This window comes from Macaca nemestrina, chromosome 8, assembly GCF_043159975.1.
Source record: "Macaca nemestrina isolate mMacNem1 chromosome 8, mMacNem.hap1, whole genome shotgun sequence".
Classification (NCBI taxonomy): domain Eukaryota; kingdom Metazoa; phylum Chordata; class Mammalia; order Primates; family Cercopithecidae; genus Macaca; species Macaca nemestrina.
Genome location: NC_092132.1, coordinates 25,073,480 through 25,093,173, shown reverse-complemented (window position 1 = coordinate 25,093,173; position 19,694 = coordinate 25,073,480). Strand labels below are relative to the sequence as shown.

Below are 19,694 nucleotides of genomic sequence, written 5' to 3'. Positions count from 1 at the left end.
ATGTTTATTAAATCTCACTGTGAAAATGATGTCAACTTGAAATATGGTATAATAGTCCCTGGTAGGATTTTCTACAATGTTTAGAGTAGATGATGTTTACGTTTCTTTGTTTAAAAACACCAGACTCACACATAATGCGGATTGAACTTAAACATCTGCTGCTCTGTGACAACGTATAAAAATGATTGCTGAGTGCTGTGGCTCATTCCTGTAATCCTAACACTTTGGGAGGCCAAGGTGGGAGGATCACTTGAGGCCAAAAGTTTGAGAGCAGCCTGGGCAACAAAATGAGAGTCTCTACAAAAAAATAAAAATAAAAAAATTAGCTGGGCATTGTGGTGTGCAGCTGTAGTACTCTGGAGACTGAGGTGGGAGGATTGCTTGAGCCCAGGAGGTTGAAGCTACAGTGTGCCATGATCACACCACTGCACCTCAGCCTTGGTGAAAGAGCAAGACCCTGTCTTTAAAAAAAAAAAAAGTTGATACTTATGAGCACTACTACCAGCCATCTTTCTAAATGCTTATGTACCCCAACTCACTCAAACCTCCAAACACCTCTATGAAAGTAGATTTCATTATTATCTAAAGTTTACAGATAATGAATCAGAAACACAAAGAAGCTAAATGACTTGAGTGAGCTCGCATAGTTAAATGGCAATGTTGAAATTTATATCTAGCAATCAAGCTCCAGTGCCCAGATCCTGAACCATTTCATGATAATGCTATATGGTTCAAATGGTTTTTATCTTTGAGACAGTCACAACAGCAACTCTAGAAAGCTGAAGAGCAGTAGTCAGGTTTATGTAAAAATCGTATTACTTAGCTACTTTATAGACACATTTGCCTTACTCTTGTTTTTATCTCTGGATCCCCAGCAAATTATATGGTGTCTGTCCGCATTGAGGGTGGATCTCCGCCACCTAGTTCACTCAGACTCGCACGCTAATCTCCTCTGAAAACACCCTCACAGATATACTCCAAAATAATGCTTTGCCAGGTTTCTAGATATTCCTTAATCCAGTCAAGTTGAAACCTAAAATTTACCATCACAGGACCTTTGTCAGTTTATTTGCTGATGCATCTTAAATGTCTGTTACAATGTCTGGCATATAGTTGGCATTCAAAAAATACTTACTGAATGGACAAATGAATTAATGAATGTATAAATAAATGAATATTTATTTTTATCTATGCAAACCAAACTTTCATTTTTCAAGTGCATACTAAATTTGCACATTTATTTATTCAATTAATAACTATTATGGAGTTCCTACTACATGTAAAGGGCTGTATTTTTTTGCTTGGAGGAAGATTTAAAAAGTAAATGAGTAAAACTAACATTAGTTGTTAGAAAGAGAGACAAGGTGATATTTTAGGTTGGGCTCTTCAGGAAGCAGATTTTCCAGCAGAGATTAGTATGTGGGAAGTTGGTGAGGGTGTTCCCTCATGGAAGGGAACAGCAGGACGCAGGATAGGCCAAGAGGGAGAAGTCAAGCTGTGAAGAATCTCAGTAAAACCTCCACCCATCCAGAGGAGTTCTGAAAATGGTATGGCCTCTCAGAGCTGTCTCCCATTGGGTTCAGGGGTTCAGGCCCTTATACTTCCTCAATGACCAGTCATTGAAAAGAGGTTTCCTAATAAGGTGGCATGACCTTGGGAGAGGCGTCCTTTTTCAGCCAAGAAAATTTCTGGAAGGGGATTGGTGTCTGACATCTGTCTGCAGACAATACTCCCAGGACCAGGGGTTATGTACCCTTAATTTTTGAAGGTGGCTCTGGATAGTGCAACACAGATGGGAATGTAATTGACTACAACATGTAGTAGAAAGTGATAATGTCATAAGTTATGTTTTACAAAAGGATAATAGATCAACATTGTTTATTATATGAAAACCTTTGACTACTAAAATGTTCAGTGAGAAGCGACTGATTAGGTAAGTGATAAAATAGCCAAACAGGAGAAGATTGTGCAGCCATGAAATATCATGCTCTTAAAAATATTTAAGGAAATGAAAAATGGCTAACAAATGGTGCTAAGAAAAGAAAGGGACAAACTGATATAAATTGGACAAATGCACACATTCTTTACTAAATTAGATCACTACAACAGTGATCTAGTTGGTGTTAATGGTGGTCTTTTCTGTTTTTCCAAATCTTGTGCAATGAAAATGTATTTGCTTTATAATCAAAGGAGTAACTTTTTTGAGGAAGGATACAATGAGACATGATTTTCTTTCTATGTTCAGGTACATGCATCCGGAAGGATTGCCCTCCGACTACACAATCAGTTTTCTATTCCGGATTCTTCCTGACACTCCACAGGAGCCATTTGCTCTTTGGGAGATTTTAAATAAAAATTCTGACCCATTGGTTGGGGTTATTTTAGACAGTAAGTATATTTATTGAGATCACATTCGCACATAAATGTATGAGTAATGTATGTGGCACGCCATTTCGCCTGTTTGTGTATATTACAGAGTAACTCGCTAATCTTATGTGATGTGTAAATACTAAACAATGAATTATATAGCAGTTGATTTATCCATTTATTTTCTCATTCTTTCAACAAATATTTCTTGAATTCCTATTTTGTGCCAACACTAGACCTGGCATGCACTAGTGAGGAAAGAGAAGAGAGAAAAGCAATTTTTACTGGGAGAGGAAAAACTGCAGAAAGAGCAAGGTCCTTGGAGGGTCAATGGGAAGGGTGGGATCACAGTTCATTTTTTGGACATAGATATGATAAATGTGAGATGCATATTTGATATCCCAGAGTGGATGTCAGATTGACAGCAGCATATTTAGAAACAATTCTGGGATGGAGATATACATTTGAAAGTTGTGTGTCTTTGCTATATAAGCCATGAGACTGGGTGGGATCATCTAGAAAATGAGTCTAGAAAGAGCAGAGAATAGGTCTGGAGGCTGGGAAATGCCAATATTTGGAGGTTGGAAAGTTGAGGAAGAACCAATGAAGGAAGCTTCTTAACCTCGTGCTCTTGGATGTTGTACATGATGATCACTTAAGCAGATCAAGTTTTTGGTTAATATCACTGAGTTTTCTATATCTAGTTTTAGTTTAGGATTCCAGTGAACCTAGGAACCAAAATTTGGAGACTATTACTAGGTGCTAGGTCAAACATTCAGATAAGGAAAGTATTAAGCTTATTTCTGACTAGTATTTGTAAAAGGATTTTTCAGTACATGGAAACTAATCAACAACTAAATATGATACTGTGGAAGCATTTTGCATTGATATTAAAACTAAGGAAAAGCTGTAGATTGAAAGGACATATGTTACTAACTCCATATATACCCGGGACTTGAAAATGAAGAATTTTCTCAAAATGATTAAGACTAGCTTGCTCCCTTTTGAAAACAGAGGAATTAATTTGTAGCATAGGAATGAATTAGAAAAATATTCCTATCTTTTAAATAATAAAATATTCCTTGTAATAGGAAGAATTTAAGATTAGGAAATTTTTTTCTTGTTTGTTCATAATAACTGAAATATCTTGGGTGGCATAATTTGCACATCCTAGGAAAGTTGGTTGCTGCGGTGGGTTAAAAAGACAAAGGGCCTGGTTTCTATTCTTTAAGATTTGATAAACTTAAAGCAGCTGTGTCTGCCTCTACTCCCAGCCCCTTGGACAATTTCTCCCAAGAGAGTGATGGGGATGAGAGTCTGGGCAAGGAAGTACAGAGGAAGGGTATGTGTGGAAGTCTTTGCCTCACTGTCATCACCACGTGGCTAAATCTGTTCATGTAACCAACTAAGAGTCTGCAGCAACCTGGGGACTGTAGATCACTTCCTTACCCATTACATCATTCTAAATACAGTTTCAAAACAATAGGTGCATTATTTTGTTTGGTGTTGAATTTTAGAAAAAAAATTCACTTACTTTAATTATTTCTAAAATATTTTTATTTTTCTTTAAATAGATGGTGGGAAAACTCTAACATATTTCAACTATGACCAGAGTGGGGATTTTCAGACTGTTACTTTCGAAGGACCTGAAATTAGGAAAATTTTTTATGGAAGCTTTCACAAGGTCAGTAATGCTGTGTATGCATATATTCTTTATTCTGTTTGCTATTGAACAAAGCCATTTAAGAAAAATTCCATAGGGCTTTGGATCTTAAATTTCAACTGGAGTGAGAATTAACCTTTGTGATTGTTAACAATGCCCAGAGATTGGGATTTGGTAGATCTGAGAGAGGACCCTGAAATGTGCATTTTTTTTTTGTCAGGCACTCCAGAAAATAAGGGGGCCACTTTCCTCTTTGAGGAAAATTGTAGTTAAGGATACGGTGTTACCAAGTGGACAGTTGCTCATTTGCTACATTAGGTGCGATGTAGAAAAGATTGCTGGTCTAGCTGGTACAACGAGCTATCTACCAGTGCAGATGAAAGCACAATCCGCCGAATCATCTTAAAATGTGCAGACAGAGACAACTGATTGCACTGATACTTTTACACATATACAAATACAACCCATCACTGTCATCATAACAGGTACCCTGTGGAAACATTTTATAAAACCTAAGTTTACTTGTCATTATTTTAATAACTCATCACTTATGGTAGAACTATGTTCTGTAACATTTGCTTCTCAGAAACACTTATCTGTGGTGATCCCTGGGGTGGACAGTTACCAACATCTACTGCTTCCTTTGTATTTGAATAAACCCGCTGACCTATGGTGTTAAGCAGTGCAGCACCTACACTGCAGGATGAGCAGAGCATTTGCTAGGTGGTGTAGAAAAATACTTTGCTTCCTAACCAGGCCCTTACTGCCCTTTTAGAGTGAGAGAAGGGATGCTGCAAAGCAATTTTCTTGGCTCTTGTCTCATGGCCTAGAATGCGGTCAAATCAATCTAATTTATGCAACTTTGCTACTTTCTGTGGTTTTGAATATCGTAATTGCATACCACATAATTGCGTAAGAACAGTTGCTAAACACACACACACACACACACACACTTACTTTTTTTCCTGTTTAGTAGGGCTGTACTACCAGAAGAAAAGGTATCTGAAAAGCACATGAGATACAGGTGGAGATTTATTAGTTCATGGCTCAAAGTGGTCCCATTAGCAGCTCTTAGGACTTAACATTGTTTAATCATCAAATTCCTCTTGGCGTGTTTATTTTCTTGGTTATGGACAGTGTATTGCAAAATAGAAAAAAAAAATTGTATGAGAGATGAAAAGCATTTGAGATTTCATGAGTGTTAAAAGAAACATCGTCATTTTAGCCCACGTTTTAGGCATGAACTTGTAATTCTCATTCCAAAGAATACTTTGTAAGTCTTAGGTGAAGGTTAAGCTTTATTTCCTTACCAGAAGAAGTCAAGAAGTGAGGTTCATTAAAAATTGATTTAAAATTTATAAAGCTTTAAATTTTTTAAAGTTATATAAAGGACGACTTCCCTCTAAGTTTTAATAAAGCCAAAAAGTCAAACGAGGAAAAAAATTCATAAAAAGGCTTCTCATGTGACAAAATACTTTAAAATAGACCTATTAATAGAATATCTCAATGCAAATTCAATTTGTAGAAATCAAATTCTATTTGTTCATAGACTTATAAATGAATAAATACTTTACCTTAATTTCTCATTGATTTTCAGTTAGTTTTATTTTTTACAGTTTGACCATGAAGTGTGGGCCCAAGGTCTCTTTCAAAAAGCTTTAATTATATACATGGGCACTTAAGTGCAACCAAAGAAGCAAAATATCTGAAAAATTTTCATTATCTCCTTTTATAAAAAAAAAAAAAATAGAACTTAAGCATGTGAATAAGTCCCCACAAGTTAACGATTCTTAAGGCAGGGGTACTAGAAGCTAGGTTTTCTAGCTGTAATCTATAATAATGGAAAGTGTTCTACGGCTCAAAAACACGTGCTAGTTGAATTATACTCTAGTAAATGATCGTAACAGAGATGTTAATAAGAAGCAAGGAATGTGGTGGTGTTTATTCCATCTGTGATTCTATACTTGGGCAATAGTTAATTCCTTTTTGAAGGAGAAGGATTCTCAAGAGTCCCAATGTTGACTTACATTATTTGTATCATAATCTAATTTAAAGGAAACATGCAATAAAAATTGGTGTAAGTCCATGTGCTTTCAATATACAACAATGAAACAAAAATGAAGTTGAACAAAACCAGTAAAATTAAAAGTAATACTATCTTAATATGAAAGAGGACATTATTTCATTGACATTCAACCTCTGCTTACAATGTGAATACACTGCTAGCTACTATAACTCCCATAACCTTGATTGTATTGCCCAAGATGTTTTTTCTTCGAACTACCATGATACCTTACCTTAAACAGATTTGTAACTTCTTTTGGCTTTTACTTAGGGTGAAACCATTATTTGCCTATTAATTTCACCGCATAACCTTGATTGTATTGCCCAAGATAGTTTTTCTTTGAACTATCATTATACCTTACCTTAAACAGATTTATAACTTCTTTCGGCTTTTACTTAGGGTGAAATCATTATTTACCTATTAATTTCACTCTTTTAGCTCATCAGTCTGCCAAAACCAAGTACTATAGTACTCATGAGGCTAACGCCATCATAAGTTACAATGCATATATAAGCACTGAAATTTTATGGCAGAACTTGGACATAGTATAGTTATCTAGTCCATCTAGAATATACCTAACTTTGACTATCACCTAAATAAGACAGACTTTTACAAGTCCTTACAAAGAATGTGTCAACTCCTGAAAATATGATCATGGACCTCCAGATTCTTGAGATTCTAGTTTGTGAAAATTGCACCATACGCTAAGCTAAGCAGCTTTATTTTATTTGAACCTGAGTTCACCAGAAAGCATTCCTTCTTCCCCCTCAGATTCTAGATCCCCTTTCCTCATCCTAAATTAAACAAATATTTTCAAAGTGTGGTTTGCCAACCACTCGTGGTACCTTGGATGATTGTTGATGATATATCAACAAGAATTTTTAATTTTAATATTTTTGTGTTTATGTTAATTTGCATTCAGAAAAGGCATAGCTAGTACAGCAGTCCTGTGATTTCAAAGATGCAATTGCTCTTGAGTGAGACCAGACTTTAAAAAGTGCATCCTTTCAAAGCCACTTTAAAAAGAAGTGTTAATTAGATAAAAATAGAGATGGTATTTGAATGTGGAAAAATCATGGAGATGATAAAAGTGGAAATTTTCTCTTCTAGCAAAATACATGGTAACAGAATTCCTTCTCTTCTCTTTCTTACTTTGTAATGATGAATCATACAATTATACAAATTTGGTTGATATTTCCTTCTCTTTCTTACCTCCTAAAACATCTTACTTTTACCTAGCTACACATTGTTGTCAGTGACACTTTGGTCAAATTGGTTATTGACTGCAAGCAAGTGGGTGAGAAGGCAATAAATGCATCAGCTAATATCACATCAGATGGTGTAGAAGTACTAGGGAAAATGGTTCGATCAAGAGGACCAGATGGAAACTCTGCACCGGTAAGTGAATAAACACATGAAGCTGTGTTACTGTTAAGGGAGAGAAATTCTTTTAAAGTACATTAGCTATTTTCCAGGGGAAAGGTTTAACAAAAAGGTGAATGGATAAATGGATGGATGGATGGATGGATGGATAAATAGATAATGGCCTCTTTAAAAGAATTAAGACATGTACATTCAAAGCTTGTGGTAGTATGCTTCCGCTGTATTATATGGAGTATACATTAGGATTTAGGCTAGTTTATTTTCTAAATGCATTTTAAAATTTAAATGGTAAAATATTCATCACATGGTTTGGGGCATAAATGGTTTTTAGAAAAGAATTACAGCTGTAAATGAACCCCATTTATATAAGCAAATACAAATCCACACAAAATTAGTGAATATTACACACAGGAAATTGACATAAGCCTCTTATTTGGGTTAGATTTGGGCATTTTAAAACTAGGTTTTTGCTATCAATAATGTAAAGTTTACCCTTTAATTATTAGTGATTAAGTACCATACCATTCTAAGATAATATAATTTTTTTACCTTTCAACATGGAATTTAAATCTGGGAGACTTCCAATTGGCAAAGAAATCACATTCCCATCACTCATTACCCACAAGAAAAGAATAGTGCACACAGTTTTTTGTGTTAATACTGTTCATTCACAGCTAATTAGCAGCATTGTCTAATTTGAGTCATTCTATAATTGGTGAGGCATTTTATTCTTGTAAACAATCCCAACTATTCTAATCTATACTTCTCTTATGTAATAGAACAATCAAGATAATTATAGATTACTATTGTCTCCCACTTTCATAGATCTGTAGAATTAGCCAGTTATACAAGAGCTGGTAGTTCTCAAAGACTTTGAAAGCTGAAGATCACCTTGTAAAAATGAAATCCAATACTATGTCAAATAAATAAAACAGGCCCATGGTTCTAATTCCACTGCCATTCACTTAGTACACAGGAAATAGTCCGAGTTGAGAGAGTGATTTACTTTGGAGCACTTTGCTATTTTGCAGCATTTATCTTTGTGGTAACAGTAGAAGTGAATGGTAGCAATGTGTCCCCTTATGTATAGGGGTACATTGATACTTTCAGACCTTGATAGTTAGATGATGCTAAGTAGTTTAACACCTACAGTTGAAGGATCTTTAAAAGTTCTTTCGTTTCTACTTTGCTTTGGAGAATTATGGATTAGATGTTTGGAAAGAGAATGTAAAAGCTTTGGAAGGCTCTCTTGTTCTCAGTTACAGTAAGAGACTTTTGGGAATGTTTACATGATTTTGAAAAGTTATCTCCTCCTAATGTGTGGCATTTCATGATAATTAAAACACACACCATCTTCTGCTTAATGGAAGATACTCCTGTGATAGTACGTAAAGGAATTTATAAAAACACAGAATTATCAAACTAAGAATATCTTGTATGGATAAATGGATATATAGATGAATACTTAGATGATGAATGAATAGACTCTAATTTAAGAAAGAGAAACCAGGCCTCGCGCGGTACCTCATGCCTGTAATTTCAGCACTTTGGGAGGCCGAGGTGGGTGGATCACGAGGTCAGGAGATTGAGACCATCCTGCTAACATGGTAAAACCCCGTCTCTACTAAAAATACAAAAAAATAGCCAGGTGTGGTGGCACGTGCCTGTAGTCCCACCTACTTGGTAGGCTGAGGCAGGAGAATTGCTTGAACCCAGGAGGTGGAGGTTGCAATGAGACAAGATCACGCCACTGCACTCCAGCCTGGGCGACAGAGCTAGACTCAATCTCAAAAAAACAAAACAAACATCAACAACAACAACAAAAAAACAAAGAGAAACCCTTCTAGGTATATGAGATTCTGGGTCCAGATCACATAATACTATTATTAATATTTTCTTAATTTTAGAAATAACAAATGTAAAATTCCTGAAAGGTAGTAGGTGTTTGCTGAAGAGTAACTATTATTATTGAAGAAAGTCAAAAACACATTCTCCATCCTCCATCCCACCTTTTCTGGACTTCTAGCACTTGATTATTGATAGTCACATACCATTTTCTTTCTCTTTCATATATCTACATTTCACTCCTCTAACCAGATTATAAATGCCTCAAAATAGAAACCATATCATTGTCTTTGTTTAAAACCACCCTACATCACATTGTCTAATTAATACTGATGAACAGAGTAAGTTCTCAAGAAACATTTGATAGAAATTAAATAGAACGTTGTCTGTTTCAAATTGTATTATATCTTTTCTAAAAATTTTGTTTTGCATATATTCCATGTGTGATGTTGACAATAGTCCAATAATATATATCGTACCCTTTCCTAATTATTTTATAATTATAATATATTTCACAATGATAGTTGTATAATTGTATTTTAAACTATACTGTATGTAATAATTATGCTGCAAATATATGACCAACTAAATATCAACTAATTTCTTTCTGAAAGTAAAAATGCCTGCAAGTTTCAAGCCTACTGATGATCAATCTTTACTTTTAGCAATGAGAGAAATGGAATTAAACAGAGCACTCTCTGTGGTTACTTCCAACTAGTAGTAGACAAAGGAGAATTATAAAAGTCAATAATTAAAGAGTTCTTTGTAAGGCTAGTAGGAAAAAAGTCATAGCATTTGTTGAATCTAAAAGTCTACAAAGGATTACTAACTAGATTTTCAGTCTGCCCACTTACTGAAGAATTTGATTATGTTGAAATGAATGTATTAGGTTAGATCTCAAGAATGTGATTGGAAACTCAGAGTTGCCTTTTGAGGGATATTACTTAATCATTTCAGTGCAAGGTAAGAGAAGTCTCAGTTTTCAATTTTAAATTTAGAAATCACAGACTGCCAATCTAACCTTGATATACATTTGTACTCTACTATCCAGCAAAAGGGAATGTGTGTTGTGCAAATTCTCGATTATTCTAGGAGTAATTATTATATGAGAGAGATTAGTAACTTATAGGTCTCCATTCCCTGCCAAATCCAACAATTATTCAATATATGCCAGATGGTGGAAGAGTCTAAAGATTTAGTCTTTAAAGAAAATATATTCTTTATAAACCATAATTGAGTGGAAGATAGATTAATGCATTTAAGGATACAGTAACTACTCAATAGAAATTACGTTCTTAATAAAATCAACTGGTGTTCAGCAGTGCGAGATTGTATAGGCAGTAACAGTCTCTACTGAGGCTAACCTAACAAGTAGGCTTAACTTAGCTGTCTAAATACATGTGGAATGAAACTTAACAACTGTGCTTCTCCTTTACAAACTTTTTCTCCTAAGAAGTTTCTCCTGCGTTTTCTGGTACCTAATGAAATGATTCTAGAAAAGTTTTGAGCTTCTGGCATATGATCATATTTCTTAGTGCCTTTCTTCTACCTTTGCAAATCTAATACTTAGGTAATTATCCAACTGGCATATGTTTAGCTCCCTGATGTTCAAATAATAGAGACGTATGAGTTATGCCATGGAGTTGCCTGTCATTTTAGCCACTGAGTTACAGCTTTTATATATAAATCAATAGTAGACTAGGTGATGATTCTACAAACACTTGTTTGAAAACAAGTGTTGTTAAATTGCTAAAAAGTATAGTATATTTTCACATGCATTATCTATTTTAAGCTTTTAAAATTATAATGATAGCTAATAGTTATTACATCTCTGCTAGGAGCTAGGCAGTGTGTACTTTCCTGGGATTATTTCATTTAATCCTGTAATAATCCTTGAAAGAGATACTTATGTCTTCTCTACTCTGTAGATAGAGAAACTGAGACTTTAAGAAGCTAGGGTCAGGTCCCCTTTCAAAAAGTGAGAGTAGTGAAATAAGAGACTGTATCCAACTTCCATAAGATCAGCTGCCTTTCATTCCAGTGCTTATTCCATTAGGACAGACTCTGATAATTAGAGAATAAAGGCAGAGAAGGGAGTTTGGTTTGTACCAGAGACTATATGTCCTATCTGTTCATTGACAGGTTCAAAGATTTACCATTATTTGAATTACAACCTTGAGAGCAAAGTAATCAAAACTACCCCCAAGTGTGTCTATACCTGAGAATTCTAATTAATACCAACGAGTGCAATAGTTATGAATTTTTATTTTCTAATTTAATCAGTGCCTTCGTGGTTTCCCTTAAATTCAATAAATTGATTGAGAACAAGTTAAAAATAATCAGTTCAATAGTTGACAAGTGGTAAATGCACCATCTTAGTTTTGTGATGGCATCAATAAAAGTTAGACATCAAATTACAAACAGAAAATGGTTTAGTTCCTCTGTAGTCTTTCACCAGTATTCTTGTGCAGCGTAAAGCTCTCTAAATATTTATATAAATTCAGGCACAGCTTTACTTCAAATTATAAATTTATTTATAGTATGTTAGAAAAAAATTCAGAGAATAAAATTTGGCACTGAGTGGAAAATGGAGCCAGAGGTACATTTTAATTCCCATTCACAGATCAAAATGACTCAACTTATTTTCATGCTAACATTTGACCCCAAGTGACTTGCCTTTTGTGCTAAACCACTTAAAAAATGTCTAACAATGAAAAATGAACATTCATAATTGGCTAAGTATTCCTGTGAAAGAGATTATGAAAAGTGAAAGTGGGAGGTTTTGTGTCTCTTCCTCCTTTTTTTTTTTTTTTTAGCAAAGATATATCTTTTATAATTTTCAGTTACAAAAAAGTTACAAAAGTAAAAGAGGGCTGCTTCTTGCATTAGTTCGCTAAAGTATTGTTTATTTTGAGCCATACTATCTTGCATTTTAAGGTACTCAAATATGAGATCTTTTGACATACCATCTTGTATTGTCTCCTGTATAATTTGCACAAATATGTATGTCATTGCTTTTGGAATAAAAGCCAGAGGCTTTTTTTTTCTCTTTCAGTCAATCCCCTGAAATGTGCCTTGGAAAAAAAAGTCCCTAAATAAAGGCTGAGGAATCTCAACTATTACAAGTGCAAACAATTATGAATAAATTTGTTGTACTCACAAAAGCTGCTGACATCATTTAACTTGCAAAAGAATAGTCAGCCCACGTAACATTCCTGAAATTATAATATTGGCTTCATTCAGTACTTAGTAAGCATTCAACCCCTGGAATAAATAAATTGAGCTCCTAAGAGTCCCAATAACTTCATAAGGCAGAAGTCTAGCCAAAGGTTTGTAGACATTAGACTGTTATAGGTGGTTAGGTAGTAGATGTTTATTTGAAAAACTTCGAGAAATCCTGATATATACTGAGGCTTGTGAAAGGCCTTTGCTTTAAGTAAGTCTTTCCATTCGTGAAAATGTTTTTGCTCTGAGGGCTCTACTCAGAAATGGAAAATTTCTTAATGGATAAATGATTTGCAGACTTAGCTGAATCTATGCAATGCTGTCATAATGGGACCTATTTAATAAATGTCCCCAGACAAAATGGCATTGTAAGATTACATTGGGCTATCTGCATTTTAAAAGTTAGATCAAAGATCAGTTTACTGGGAAAATAAACCACAAGAAAATGGGGCATGCCATTTAAATCTCAAACACAACTAAGCCTTGAACATGTGGTTACATTATTTAAACTTTTTCTTCCCCGGTTCTATTCCACAGAATGGACTTTGTTATGATCATACCCCATAGCGGCAATCTGAAGATTTAATGATATGTGCAAAGTGCTTAGGATAGTGCTGGGCACATAGTAACATTCATTTCTCCAAATGTTTGTTGCTATTGTTGTTGTTATTTGCTAAGACTTTTCTGAATCAAAACATTTCATAGATATTATTATTGTGGAAACAAACTATTATATTTCTGTCCTCAATACTGTCACCGTCATTTTGATTCTATTTTTTTGGCCTTTGTATTATATGTACACCTTCTCTTTAAATCAATTTTGAGAAAGCTAATATTTATTATTTATAGCAGCTATGTTCCAGGCACTGTTCTAAATATTTCCTCTATACTAATTCGTTTAATCCTCACAAACACATGAATAGCTACTATTATTATGCTCACTTTACAGATGAGAAAACTGAGCCTCCAAGACATTAAATAATTTGTTCAAAGTGACTCAGTCTGTCAGTGGAGGAGTCAGAGATGACACCCAGGCAGTCTAGCTCCATACTCGCAGAATCCCTATGATCTTTGAAATATTTGTTGTTATTGTTGTTGTAATTGTTTATGAAAATAAGCTATAATGTCTTTTCTCAACTTTTTAATTCTATTAGGTGGTGCAAAAGTAATTGTAGTTTTTGACATTACTTTTGCACTAACCTAATAAAAACTTAATTTTTTATTGGACATAATTTTTTTGTTTGATTGCCCTGGATGGTCTCAGTTATCATACTCTTGGATGGTGGAGGAGAACCTTAAACCACCTAGAAAAAACAGCAGTGAGCCATGCACATATTTCTGCAAACAGCTCAATAGATGTATATAGGATCAAAAAAATAAGATGCTCTGACTTATGGATTTGCTTTGAAAATTCAGGGGTTACTTCATTGATCAGTTGGAATGAATGTTTGCAATAAGGCATCGTTACTTGAGTATAATGACAGAAAGCCCAATTTCATTTGTTTACTGTCAGAACAAGTTCTTTTGTGATAGTGCATGCATTTTTAATAACATATTTCAATAGTACTGTCTACTTGGGCATTATCATTTTTCTAGAAGATGTTTGGCGAAGGATGGGTAGTACTATTTGGGAGAAAATAAGGAAGGCACCAGGAATTTCCAGGCTTTGCTGAAAACACCACTGCTGAAAGCAAGATTACAGATTTAAAATGAAAACAATTTCATCCTTCTCCCCGATCAGTAATAGAGCACACACTTAATATTTGAAAATAATGTAGGAAGAAATATAGTAAAAATGATTGGGTTGTTAGGCTAGTGTTAGCCCTTAATGATGTTATAATTATGTTTCTGTATATTTCAACATGTATATTGACTTGTCACCAACATACATGAGTGGAGCAAGCCTGTCTAAATATTTGTGGCATGATCAATGGCATAAATAAAAATACACATAGCTTACATTCTCACAATACTGAATGTGAAGCTGTCATGACATTTACCACATTGTGTACAGTATTTATGTGCTCCTCTCTCACTCCCTGTAAGTTCTTCTAGGTCAGGACTATGATTTTTTAAAAAAATGTTTATATCCTAAAAGTCTACATAGTATCTGGCTTACATTATGTACTGAAGAAAACGTTGCTGAGTCTATGTACAAAGCAATGAAGTGAGAATTAATTCAATAAGCCTTCCTCAGTGCTTTTTATCTACCACATATTATGATAGGTGACCTAAGGATGAGTTTGGAAATGTAAATAATTGTATTGTGTAGTGGAAGGTGTGCTATAGAGGAGGCACATGGAGTGTTGTGTGATGACAGTCATTTGGGAGCAGCTGTGATGGGCCTTATAAGGAAGACTTTAACAGAGGAGTTAAGCTTACTCTTTAGGTAGAAATGAGAGAGGAAGTTGTGATAAGTAAGAGGGTTTAGATGGTGGATGAAAAATTGTAGACAAAACCTTAGATCACTGTGTGTTTGAGGAAAAGAATTAGTTTGACATTATTGGAGTTACTTTTAAATTTACTTACTGTCATGTATTATTAATGTATTGATATTCTGTTATATAATACATAACATAAAATCTGTTATATAGTACATAACATAAAATTATAACGATAATTTATTGTTTATTGAATGACAATTTTCTTTTTAAATCATAGTTCCAGTTACAGATGTTTGATATTGTTTGTTCCACATCATGGGCCAATACAGACAAATGCTGTGAACTTCCAGGCCTGGTAAGCATTCTTCCTTCATCTCTATTGATTTTTTTTTATTGTATTTAATTTTCTGGAAATGAGAAGCTATTTCTCAACATTCATATCATAGGCAACTCATTGAGATGATAAAATTAGAAAGAGATTAATAAGGAGGCATGTGTGAAATTAGCACGATTTCTCCTGCATGACCTTGGATCACATACACTGTGAACGGCACAACTCAGAGTGCTCCATTTATACATAGTCCAGATGTTCCCAGATTCCGTGGCTCATGAAGCCCTTAGTGTCTCAACTTTTTTCTTGCACCCCTAAGCCAAAAGAAACACCTTGTGGTTCCATTTATGAAATAATAGGCCCAAACATCTTACTAAATATTTATGTCCTAACAACTCAGTAGCCGTGTAAAATAATAAGGCACATACATTGAAAGAAAAAAGTGATATTTATATTTTATTCTTAAATGACCGAAATAGCTTACTGATGAGATGTGTGTGCATACCTGACCCCTGCAGTATTTCTCATATCTTGGAATCATATTGGCCATTCCCATCCTCACTTCTTTTTCTACATTGCTTTTTTTCATAGTACTTACCTTTCATCACAGCAGCTGTATTTGTAAATTAGGGCGTCATCCAAAAAAGTGTTGCAAAATCTAATGTTGAAACTGCAGACCACCTTGAGCTCGTCATTCACACGAAGTCCAGTGGGTGCTGAGTATTGCTGTGCTTCTCTTAAATTTTTAAAACATTCACAGGAGCCCTGTGAGTTTAATATAGTTTCCCAGACTTCTTGGTGTACAATTTTAGAACTGTAGTCATAATCTACATAACCTGTATGCAATTCTACTAGAAAACTAAACATTTGAAAGTTATTTATACCAAGTGATAGTATAAATATTTATGTCCTAACAACTCAGTAGCCCATATAAAATATAATACACATAAATTGGAAGAAAAAATGATATTTATATCTTATTCCTAAATAACCATAATTTCTCACTGATGGGATGTGTGTATACCCATATATATATATATATATAAACAAAAAAACAGATTTATATCTTAGGATCCTAGAACAAGTGAGCTGTCATGGATGACCCTGTCATGGTTGGATAGTAGTCATGTCTTAGTAATTAAAGCTGGAATTCTCCAGAGCGTGGGGAACCCTTCATGAAGTCTGTGAGATTTGACCTTATAACTGTATTAGTCTGTTCTCATGTTGCTAATAAAGACATCCCCAAGACTGGGTAATTTATAAAGGAAGATTTAGAGACTCACAGTTTTGTACAGATGGAGAGGCCTCAGGAAACTTACAAACATGGTGGAAGGGGAAGCAAACACTTCCTTCTTCACAAGGTGGCAGCAAGGAGAAGTGCAGAGCAAACGTGGGGGAAAAGCCCCTTATAAAACTGTCAGATCTCATGAGAATGTGTTCACTATCACAAGAACAGCATGGAGGTAACCACCCCTGCGATTCATACCTGGCTTACATTATGCACTGAAGAAAAAGTTACTGAGTTGAAAAAGTCACTCCACTGGGTCCTACCTGTGATACATGGGGATTATGGGAACTATATCAAGATGAGATTTGAGTGGGGACACAGCCAATCTCTCAGTAAGACTTACTATATCAAGAAGCCAAACCATATCACTAAGACTTATCACCTCACAACATCTATTGCAAGCACCAAATTCATGGCAGTCTGTATTTGAGAAGGAAGCAACTTATTATTTCTTCACCAAAATAAGTTTCTAGTAAACCCGGGAAGAAATTACATTAGCGACACCTTGATGTTATGCGAAAGGGCAGGTAAATGGGAAATTGGCAGCAGAAACACTCAGAATCCTCTGTTGTATCAAGCAAAGATGTGATCACCACTTTTTCTGGGAAGGACCCTTCTCGTTCCTTTTCTTTTTACTTGTCTCATTGAAGAGGCGTAAATTCCATAGTAAAAAGACACGGTGCAGTAACAGTCAGCAGCACTGGCAAAACCATCACTGAGTCTCTGGCTACAGGTGGCCTGTAATTAGCCTTATTTTGGGATCTTTCAGAATGCTTAAGTTTATGTTTCACTCTAGCTGGCCAGATTTCAGGCCAGATGTATTCACAGGGGGTTTGAATTGAAATCTTTTACTGTTGTCCAACATTTAGAGAAAAGTATACACACCATGTAACAGGCCATTTGCTTAACCTTTCTTGGGTTTCTGTTGTGAATGTTGTAGAGACTCAGATTATTTTCAATTTGGCAATTTAACTGTCATCTGTGCTCTATTTGGCTCTAATTTTATTTTCCCCCAAAGTCTTAAATAATGACTAATTTTTTCTCTATCCAAAGGAACTGATGAACTCCATGAAGTTCTATAGTATCTTATCCCAGTGCTGAGCTCATTTTGGCTGCTGTTCTAAATGGGATATTTATAAATTGTTCAATAGCTGTTAGCAGGTGCTCTGTCTTCCTCTACAGATTCCAGTAACTCATTCAGATATATTTAGCCTTCCATTAATAATCTATTTTGTAATGTCACATGATAACAATATTCCCTAAGAGAGAAGAAAAATGTTCTCCTATTCCAGAGCCTTAGATCTACACTGTGATGTTTTTCTTACTTTCAACCACAGAATGTGAGCAGTTGTGGAAACTGTCATAGGGAATTAATGATGAGTTTAAACATTGATTTTGTTTTTCTTTGTTTTAGTACTGATATAGTTGTTTTGATTGAGTACTCCAAGTTTTCTTTTATCCTTTGAAACAGAAAAATTATTATAGCATAAAAAAGTTTTCAAGACCTTTAGTTCACAGAGTACTATTACTCCAACCAACAGAATTAAATAGTAATCAAGAATTTTTTTTTGCACTCACTTCTGATTGTCTTTCCTCACCTGGATTCCCAAGCTGGTTTTAGCAACACCCATTGATAATAGTGATTATCAGTGACCAGGAGGTACCCATTCATTTTTCTTTACAGAATATATTTTGCAATCGGGAGTGAATATTCTCTGCCTTTGTAATGTGCACTTGAAAGTCTAAAAATATCTTAAATCAAATTGTTTTCTTTAAGCCAATAAAGCCATTTGTATAAACTGGTATGCTAATGGTTGTGCTTTTTTTGTTTCTTTTCAGAGAGATGATGAGTCTTGCCCAGACCTTCCTCATTCTTGCTCCTGTACTGAAACCAATGAAGTGGCTCTGGGACCAGCGGGCCCACCAGTAAGTCTTGCTGAGTTCAGCCTTAAATGTTCTTTAATAATATTAATAGCTATCACTTGTGTGTGTCTAATATGTGTTGTCTACTGTACTAAATGGCTATTACTCACTTAATTGTAGGAATACAGTGAGACACAGAGATGTTAAGTAGCTTGATTAAAGAACACAGCTTGGAGGAGCTGGGCTTCAAATCCCAGTCTCCATGACTCCTAGAGATGCTCCTCCTCACCACTGTGCCATACGATGTCTCATACTGGTCTATACTCAAAATCTTCCCTTAAAGCTACTATGGTTAATTTTCAGTGTGAATATTTCAAACCAGGACTTTACTTGTACCTGTAAGATTTGCATACACCTGCTTTGTCCACTTTCTCTCTCTTTTTTAAACTTTTACCTTAGGTTCAGTGGTAGATGCGAAGGTTTGTTATATAGATAGGTAAACTCATGTCATGAGGATTTGTTGTACAGATTATTTCATCACCCAAGTACCAAGTCTAGTACTCAGTAGCTATTTTTCTGATCCTTTCTCTCCTTCCATCCTCCACCCTCAAGTAGGTCCCCGTGTCTGTTGTTCCTTTCCTTGTGTCCATGTGTTCTTATCATTTAGCTCCCACTTATAAGTGAAATCATGTGGTATTTGGTTTTCTGTTTCTGTGTTAGTTTCCTAAGGATAATGGCCTCCTGCTCCATAAATGTTACCAAAAAAGACGTGATCTTGATCTTTTTTATAGCTGCATAATATCCCATGATGTATATGTACCACATTTTCTTTATCTGTCACTGATGGGCATTTAGGTTGATTTCATGTCTTTGCTATTGTGAATGGTGCTACAGTGAGCATTCGTGTGTATGTGTCTTTATGATAGAATGGTTTATATTCCTTTGGGTATATACCCAGTAATGGGATTGCTGGGTTGAATGGTTGTTCTGTTTGTAGCTCTTTGAGGGATCGCCACACTGCTTTTCACAATGGTTGAACTAATTTACACTCCCACCAACAGTGTATAAGTGTTCCCTTTTCTCCGCCACCTTGCCCGCGTGAGTGATTTTTTTACGTTTTAAAAATAGGCATTCTGACTGCTGTGAGATAGTATTTTATTGTGATTTTGATTTTCATTTCTCTCATGATCAGTGATATTGAGCTTTTTTTCATATGCTTTTTGGCCACTTGTATGTCTTCTTTTGAAAAGTGTCTGTTTATGTCCTTTGCTCACTTTTTA

At 35.0% G+C, this 19,694-nt stretch overlaps 1 protein-coding gene across 4 annotated transcripts in view; it reads left to right on the top strand.

Moving 5' to 3' along the window:
- The window catches only part of LOC105468521 (collagen type XIV alpha 1 chain), a 250,678-nt gene that overhangs the window by 151,499 nt on the left and 79,485 nt on the right, over positions 1-19,694 (top strand). For all 4 annotated transcript variants that reach the window (XM_011718738.2, XM_071067877.1, XM_071067879.1 and 1 more), the window contains exons 32-36: positions 2,246-2,388; positions 3,942-4,051; positions 7,335-7,493; positions 15,210-15,287; positions 18,391-18,477. In XM_011718738.2, coding sequence (XP_011717040.2) covers positions 2,246-2,388; positions 3,942-4,051; positions 7,335-7,493; positions 15,210-15,287; positions 18,391-18,477 — 577 coding nt within the window. The remainder of the gene's footprint in view (positions 1-2,245; positions 2,389-3,941; positions 4,052-7,334; positions 7,494-15,209; positions 15,288-18,390; positions 18,478-19,694) is intronic.